Source organism: Centruroides sculpturatus, unplaced genomic scaffold, assembly GCF_000671375.1.
Source record: "Centruroides sculpturatus isolate CEXI.00-Female unplaced genomic scaffold, Cexi_2.0 scaffold442, whole genome shotgun sequence".
Taxonomy (NCBI): Eukaryota; Metazoa; Arthropoda; class Arachnida; order Scorpiones; family Buthidae; genus Centruroides; species Centruroides sculpturatus.
In genome coordinates this window covers 401,535-410,200 of record NW_019384718.1, presented here as the reverse complement: position 1 = coordinate 410,200, position 8,666 = coordinate 401,535, and the positions used below count along the sequence as shown (strand labels likewise).

At 27.3% G+C, this 8,666-nt stretch overlaps 1 protein-coding gene across 4 annotated transcripts; it reads left to right on the top strand.

Moving 5' to 3' along the window:
* The first annotated feature begins 832 nt into the window (after positions 1–832).
* Positions 833–7,558, top strand: LOC111627975 (large neutral amino acids transporter small subunit 4-like). 4 transcript variants are annotated; one of them, XR_002757098.1, is made up of 12 exons: positions 833–3,331; positions 3,829–3,971; positions 4,044–4,090; positions 5,606–5,682; positions 5,755–5,847; positions 5,918–6,125; positions 6,192–6,389; positions 6,465–6,569; positions 6,642–6,832; positions 6,897–7,008; positions 7,084–7,195; positions 7,333–7,351. XR_002757098.1 is itself a non-coding variant. In XM_023371684.1 (11 exons), exons 1-10 carry the CDS (start codon positions 3,125–3,127, stop codon positions 7,183–7,185), a joined length of 1,371 nt encoding a protein of 456 aa, XP_023227452.1. In that variant the 5' UTR covers positions 833–3,124; the 3' UTR covers positions 7,186–7,195; positions 7,333–7,558. The 4 variants fall into 4 exon arrangements, 2 of the variants coding, with proteins under 2 accessions (XP_023227452.1, XP_023227451.1); XR_002757097.1 differs by having other exon boundaries at positions 6,897–7,195; positions 7,333–7,367; XM_023371684.1 differs by lacking the exon at positions 6,897–7,008 and having other exon boundaries at positions 7,333–7,558.
* Positions 7,559–8,666: the final 1,108 nt, after the last annotated feature.

Sequence of the window (8,666 nt, the reverse complement as noted above, 5' to 3'; positions counted from 1 at the left end):
TCTTAGTAAGTTAGATTTGATTATTTATCATTTCAATAAGTTCATTCATTCGTTTTTTTATCATTTATCAATTGCTTCACTCTTACCATTACAAGTATTTAAAACCAAAGTTAATAACATATTTTTTTTATAAATTAATTTTTTATATTCGAGTGTATATATGTGTAATACGACAATACATCTGTACTAAAATACTTGTAGTACTGGTCACAGCACGATATCCAGGATCCGTAGAATTCCGAAATTTGGGGTTTCAGAAGATCCCGAGCTTATATAATTTATTTTAATATTAATTAAAGTTTTTTCGTGAAATACAAAAAAAAGAACTATTCATGCTAGATTTTAATTTTTCTTAGATTGTTACGAGACTAAATTTTTCAGGAGACTCAAAATTATAGTTATTGATTCGTAATTCATAATCTCAAATTGTCTCTCTTGTTATATTGAGAAAAATTATAATATTATAATTCTTTTTAATTATTTTATAGGAATAATAGTTATTACATGTATTTATCTATACTAATATTATAAAGGGGTAATGTTTGTAAGTTTGGATGTAGCGGGTAATCTTCGAAACTACTCATCCGATTTCAAAAATTCTTTCACCAATATTTAGAATGGAACTTCAGGGTGGACATAGGCTGTATATTATTCCGTTAAACATTCATATAAATTAAAATATATAATCTAGGTTAAGGCTTTTATGTCCAACAGATGGCGCTACGAGTACGACGCCCTAAGTTTGCTTTTCTGTGAGGCATTATGCTTTTCTGTGAAAATGAACTAAAGCGGATCATCTTCTATCTATCTATATAAATAAAAATGTAATGTTCGTTTGTTCCTACCGATTCCTTTGAAATTTTGACACAACGCTGCATTCGAATACGCACGTGTTTTTATATAATATACTGTACATTACGAAATTCCTCCCACTGGGAGAAGATGGTTAGGATTAAGGCTTACTGTAAAGAACTCTGCTTCTATTATACTATTTTAGATGCGGTTTTTTGTGTTTTTGATTGCATTTTAATAGGGTACGTCAAGAGAATGTACACTAAGAAAGGATTTTTCGAAAAATTCCCCCCCATGGGGAAAGTGTGTGTTATACATTTATAATAGATACATTTTGAGCCACAACAACGCGTGGCGGGGTCTGCTAATATAGTATACAATTATGAATTCGGACTTTGTTTAATCAATATTTGTTAAATATAAAAATTTTTAATAAACATTTTGCTGACTCCAAACTTTTTATCAGGAAACGTAAAACAATTAAGTTAAAGATAATTTAACTTATCAAATGCCGGGAGTTTCCATGCCATGTCAACTGTATTAAAGAATTTCTGTATATTTTTCAAAGAATTTTCCTAAATTGAAATAGTGTTTGATGAAAATCGAATTCAGTTGCCAAAGTAATTAAGTTCCTACCGTTCTTTCTCATATCATATAATTGTGAATTAGGTTTATGATTACAAATGATGTAATATGGCATATAGATGAAAAGTGTTAATTGGAATTTGGATCTTCGAGGCACACACTACAGGATCAAAACCTTGCCATTACGTAAGCTAATTCGATCTATTAACCTAATTAGAAGAAAAATTCATCTTATATCGTTACGATCTATCAAAACTAAATATAAATTATGTAGAAATACGAAATTAGATATCATTACATTGCATTCATTCATCGTTGCCTGAATATTAAAAGTGTCGAAATTAAATAAAGTTACGATGTATTTATTACGCAGAAAAAAATAGTATATACAATGTGTTTCGTGTTTATCGCTTCTTTATTTATTATCTTACGTAATATTTTCATTATCAGATTATCAGTCCTCTACCAAAACGTGACTATTTATCCATAATTAAAACACTTGACACCCAAATTTTAGGAATCCAAAACAATTTACACTGAACTAATGGAAAAGAAGATGTCAGGACGATTTTAAGCTAAGTATTTTATATATAGCCTAAATAGATAAATAAGTTTTTCTCGGGATTTTCTTGTTTGTTTGTATTTTAGCTGTGAAATCTGTTTAATTGGGACAGTAATCTTCAGTCTGAATAGACTTTACTGTAATAAAAAACAATAAAATTTTTATAAATCAAAATTTATATAGGTCGAAGATAAATGTGAAGTTACTAATACATGATATGGATTCTTCACTCTTTTAAAAATGTAGTAATGACTATTGTAATTATTAATTATTTACTGTGAAGATATAAAATATAAAAATGCAAATAAAATAATGTTGGAGGCAATTTTCCACATCAACAATTATGATAAAACTATTATACTTAAAGAATCACAGTTTTTTTCCTTCTATTGAAAATTATTAATCTAAATATGCTATTTTTTTCGAGTAATGAAATTATATTTTTAGCATTAATATGATGAAAAAACCGCATTGGTTTAAAGGTAATCCAATTGCAACAAAATATAACTTTCTACACGTGTATTTAATAAATAACTTATTTATGTGAGAATGTATTTTTCATACATATAAAAACTAATATTTTCTGCCAAAACGTTCTTTATTTTATATTCTTGTAATCATTATTAATACAGTAATTACAATTTCCAATAACACCGGCATCGATCTACATATAACGTATATTTGGATGTTCGGGCCATCAATAAATGAGAAATGAAAAATAAGGCGTACTTGTGTATAATGTACTCGTTCTATTCCTAAGTTTTTCGTATGGTATAAAATAAAAATACGTATATATAAATAATGCGATGAAAGCACTTTCACACGGGTTATAAATATTCAAAGTCTATCTATAGAAAATAGGAATAAAATGAATTTCGAGCTTATTTAAAAAAAGAAAAAAAATCGAATTTAAAATAAATAATATAACTATATTTTATTTATTTGAAAGCGTATTTCTTTCCGGAAACGTCTCCGATTATTTATAGGTATGTCTGAATGTATGGAGTTGCGTCAAATTCGATAATCGTAACGCGATTAGTGGGCAATGATCTCATAGCATCTAATAAATTTTATTTCTTTATCATTAACGATAACGGTGTATCAAATCACGTGGTATATGCAAAGATGTCATTCGGAGAGTAAACTCGATCGGAGAAAGTCGTAATTCGTCTTCTATCCACAAACATGGAAAACTGGAAAAAGTGGTTATGCTTCTTTATTGGTTATTTCGAAAGTTTATTATTTGCCGGTATCATTTACGGTTGGCCGAGTTTAGTATACCTTTTTAAAGAAGATCACCTTTATAGTCACCTGTGTTCTAATATCACTGTAGCGGTAGAATCTAATGTAACTGTTGCAGTCCACGCGGAAATGTACACCAAGAAGACACAGGTATGAGGTTGCTATATTAATTTGTTATTGTAAACGATTCTGACATAAGTATTTTTTTTTAATAATTATTATGGATTCATTAAAAAAATATTTTTAGGTTATCTCAACCCTTTCTTACCCTACACAGTTTTATCTGTGTAGGATATGAATGTGTCGTAAAGCCTTGAAGACTGCAATCTCAGATTAAATTACATAACAGTTTATAAATCATTAATGATTATTATAAATATCAATATTTTATTACTGTCTTATTTATGTTTTTATAAAAATTTCAGGTTATCAGTTGTTACTGTATTAATTTTTTTAAAATTAACTTATTTTGGTGCGTTTTTTTTCCTCTGGTGATTTTATCAAGATAAATGTTACACTATCATTTTTTGATATCTTCGATAATATATTTTTTTTTAAAATCAATACTGATTATTATTATTTCAGATTTATTATCTAATAACTTTGATAAATATTGTTCATTTTAAAATTATAGTTTTATTTCTAAGGTAAACTATATAAATTGCTACGAAGAAGATAGCATGTACAATTTGGCATTTAGTATAGGTACCTGTATACTGTCCACTTCTGTCTTATTTGGTGCATTGATATTAGATTATATGGGTTTAAGGTTTACTAGGGTATTAAACAGGTATAAAATCTCTTACACTTACGTAGAAGAACATAATATTTATAGATTTTAATTATATTTCCTTTTTTTCAGCATCATTTTGGCATTAAGCTTTTTATTATTTGGCTTGTGTAATAAAGGTAATCAAAACGAATTAATATATTTTTATTAACGCGTATAATATACATAATAATGATAATAATAAATAGAATATGTTCTTGTTAATGAAAGTAGAGTAGTTACTGTTTAGATGCCGAGTGCACGAGTATTAAATAACTAAACTATACGCTTATTGATCTAATTTACAATAATCAGTTATCATTAACCAGAGTTTAAAGTCGATATTATTATCTTGCTTTACATATATATTAGTCTATATTTTAACACACCAGAATCGTTTCTACTGGTTACAGGTAGGGTAAACCGCGATAACTCTCTTATCAAAGTCGTAACCCGAATAAAATTAAAAGTATGGTAATGGTTTCAATGATACCTGTATCTCCTCATTATTGTACTACAGATAACGATGATTATCTGATAAACACAATGTAGTTAGTTACTGTTTAATCAGTGGCATATATTCGAAATTAAGTGATCTACTAAAAGCTTAAAAGCAAACAAATATTATCGACCTAATTATATTGACTACTTCCAAATTGAACTTTATTGAATTTGTTGTTTATTCCATGTGTTTAAACTGTAAATTATGTTAATGATCGTATAAGAAGATAATTTTAAAAGCAACTTATAACCATTTTTGTTGTAAGGTTTGCAGTAAAATTTCTCTATCAAAATTTAGAAAAGATGAATTTCTCTATAAAAATTCCTTACATTCAAAAAAGCTTTATTTGAGACAATAACTTTTTTGCAAGTATTTTTTTTTTTAGAAATATCATAAAGTTTCTTCCATTTTTCAAATTCTGGACGATGGTTAATACTGATTCGTTCATTAAAATTGAACTGTTTCGAATTTATATTTGTATCATCACGCAATTGCCCTGTTTCAGTGTTCATAAACGCGCACCGCAGTGTGCAAAAATTAAAAAGAATTCGAGTTTTATTGAAATTTGTGAATAAAATTTGTGTTTTCGTGAATTTGTGAAACGAAAAAAATAGTCGGTAAATTAATATTAAGATTAAAAGGACAATATTCCGTAAAACCAAATGTGGTTGATGGCGTTCTCCTGGGAGACAGATGGCGAACGGTAAGATGCTTTTGAATTTTTGGTTTTACGGTCGGGAGTGTGAATTAAACAAAATTCTATTTCTAAAAATAATCGTAAGTAAACAAAATAAGTGATAACGAACGAAATGAAGTCGGGTTCTCCCTCATAACATAACTAAATGGAAGATCTGAAATTTTATTTTAATTTCGAAGGTAGACAAGAGTTACGTGGGGCATATTTGCCTTACTTTACTTTTGGAAACGCATATGTCAATTTAAAAAGTTGTTAAGTAAATTAAATGATTTGAATTCTGTTAACGTAATGTAAAACAATTAATTTATAACATATTAATTTTCATTGCTAATAAATCATAAAAATTTGATATAAGTATAATATAGTAACCTTATATTAATTAACTTCCGTATAAAAATATTCATAGATCTAAAAATAATTTTTTAATAGTGAAAATAAATCATTCTTTACTTTCAGAAAGACCGTATCTTATATTTTTCGGAGTAGTTTTATTAGGATTAGGAGGGGGTCAACTTCGCTTAACAGATCTACAAGTAAATAAAAATGATCGTTTATTTATAATCTGATAACGTTTGATAAAGCGTTAAAATTTTTCGTTTGTTAAGATTGCAGATATATTTCCGAAAGCAAAAGCTACTGTAATTGCGCTGTATGGCGGAGCCTACACGGGATCGTCTATCGTATTTCTGTTTTTTAAAGTAAGATTTTAAAATTGTTTTTATTTTTATTATTAAAATTTTTATTAATTTGATATAAATTATGTTTCAGATAGGTTACGAATTTGGAATCTCTTGGCGCACTTCCTTCTACTTTTGCAGTATATTATCGTTACTCATGCTAATTCCTACATTTTTATTATTTCCGAAGATTAAATTTAATTCAGAGGTGCATAAATCCAACAAGGTAACTCAAAATGTAATCCATAACGATGAAAAGACTCCTCTGATCGTCTCTACCAATACTAAACATAAAATTGGTACGTACTCCAGTTTTTTATCAGTTTTAATAGACTCTTGTATGCATAATGTTGTTTATTTTTTAGATCATGATCATCCACAGAGTCAAATTAGTATTGATAAATCGGTAGAATACATGAAATCTTTGCCATTATCTCATTCATTAACTTCTTTCTCGTATCTCATCCACGTTTACTCTATTTCTATTGCCTGTCTGGTGGTGATGATATATAACGGATCTTTTAATGTATGGATTAGTGCCGTGACGAAAAACAACGAAACTGGTAACTAACAGCAAATAATTAAAATATTTTAATTAAAAACTTACAAAAAACACATCCGAAATTGGCTTTTTATAGTAAGTTATTTGGTGGAGGTGTTTGGTTCCATACAAATATTAATGGTCATTATCGGACCGGTGGTAGGCACTATGATGGATTATGCCGTGAATAAAGCTAATACAGGTAATTAAAATAAAAAAACTGGTTATAAAAAGTAAAATATTAGCAATAATTTGATATTTTTGTATATCGCAGTAAAAGAAGCCATTAGCAGAAGGAAAAAAAGACAGAAGGGAGGATTTTGGGCTTTGCTAATAACGTTTATTGTAACAATAGCATTACTGACTTGTACTTTTTTTTCGAATATTAATGCGATTTACGTATCCATATTTATTTATCTATTGGCTCGATCTATGTCTATCTCCGCTCAACCGGCATATATACGAGTAAGGTAAATTCATTATGTTTCTAACCTATTTATTCAGTGTCAATTATATATTATTGTTACAGAATTTCAGATATATATGTATAGTGGTGTCATCTATTTCGGCACCAGTGCATTTCCGGACTTAAGCTAACAGAACTATTTTTATTCTTTGTCCTGCCAGGAATCCATTCCGAAGTTTGTCCCCATAGTTTGGAACAACCCTGTATGTATATAGTGCAGTATATTCATATATTGTTACATAAATTTCAGGTTCCCGCAGCATCATTTCAATGTTTTGACTGGAATATCCGGAGTAGCCATAGGTTTTCAAGCATTGATACAATATTTTTTCTTTATTTGGATAGGAAATAACCCATTATGGGTAAGCTAAAAACTTAGTCTTTATTACAAAGAAACAAGTAATATATTTTAAAATGTTTTATGGTAAAAAATTGTTAGTCATTAATTTTCGCACAGGTTTTATAACTGCATCATTCAATAATTTAATTTTAATTTTAGGCTCGATCGACATTGCTCATATTAGCAACTATCAACTTTGCCAGTCCTTTTCATCTATTATGTTTACCAGTAATGAAAAACTATAGCTAGCTCTTCCATAAAAATCAATATACCTCGTAATATCAATTCGGGTCATGAATCTCGACCGTTTATAACAATTATGTAAATACTTTTTACCCAGATGTAAAAATTTCGATAATAATAATTCATTATTTTAACAAATTAACCATGCTTATATTATTGTTTATCAAAATTCAGAATATATACGTTTTAAATTTTTAGTAATGATAGGTATTTATCTATTTTATACATCGTTTTCTATATAAAATTAAAAATGTCTTGAAATTTTTTTATGAAGTTATATTCCATGTTAGCAGTTTCAAATTGTTTTATATTTTCTAATGAAAAATAATATGATAATATATAACAATTCTAATTAATTTAATAGCATGTATGTGAAATACTTTATTTAAAAACAAATTGGATTTTGATATCTATAGAATATTTCATGTAACAATGAAATCTGTGTAATGTCCATTCAGATCTGATATATGATTATAGCATTGTGTTAACTCTGTATCATGATTACATTTATGGCTTTTGTTCACTTAAATTTATGAAAAAAATTACATTATATATTATGAAATCTGTTCATAATTCTATATTATTCATAAAAATTAGTATAAAGATATGCATTAATATCTTTCAAAAACATGAAAATTAAGATTACATTTACATTGGCTTATGGAATGTATAATGTTTTTAAATGAATTAAAACAATCTCTGTTATAACAGTTTATTTCATTTCTGTATCAAATGTACATATCGTGAATAGAATTTCACTAACATATTTGCATGCACTTTCAATAAACTCTCAAACTATTTAGAATATGAACACTTTTTCATGTTTTAAACAATTAAATCTTGGTAACAACAAGAATTTATATTTAAAAAATGCTTAAATTAGAAGCAAAGAATGAAGAAACTACTTGTTTGAATCTGGAATGTTTAACTATTTTTGTATTTAAAAAGTAAAATTAACATTTTAAAAATTATTTTTCTAGTAGAATTTAAAGAATAAAGTGCATATATTTTTTCAGTATCAAAATTAATGATAAAAATCTGATTATTTTTCTATAAAACTAAAAAATAATTTAGAAATACAAAGAAAATGAATGATTAGCTGGCTTAATCAAAAAAATTAAGCAATAANAAGAAGTATAGCACAAACACTCGGAAAAGCAATGCTTAACTCGCGCATGCCTAACAACAACTAAAATTTGACACAAAATACCGTTACGTTCGTTATCCGAATTTTGTTCGTTATCCAAGAC

Coding starts and splice junctions, on each gene's coding strand:
- LOC111627975 (XM_023371683.1), top strand. CDS start 3,125: ATGGAAAACTGGAAAAAGTGGTTATGCTTCTTTATTGGTTATTTCGAA. Junction 6,390..6,464: donor GACGAAAAACAACGAAACTG/GTAACTAACAGC, acceptor GGCTTTTTATAG/TAAGTTATTTGGTGGAGGTG. Junction 7,196..7,332: donor TAGGAAATAACCCATTATGG/GTAAGCTAAAAA, acceptor TTTTAATTTTAG/GCTCGATCGACATTGCTCAT.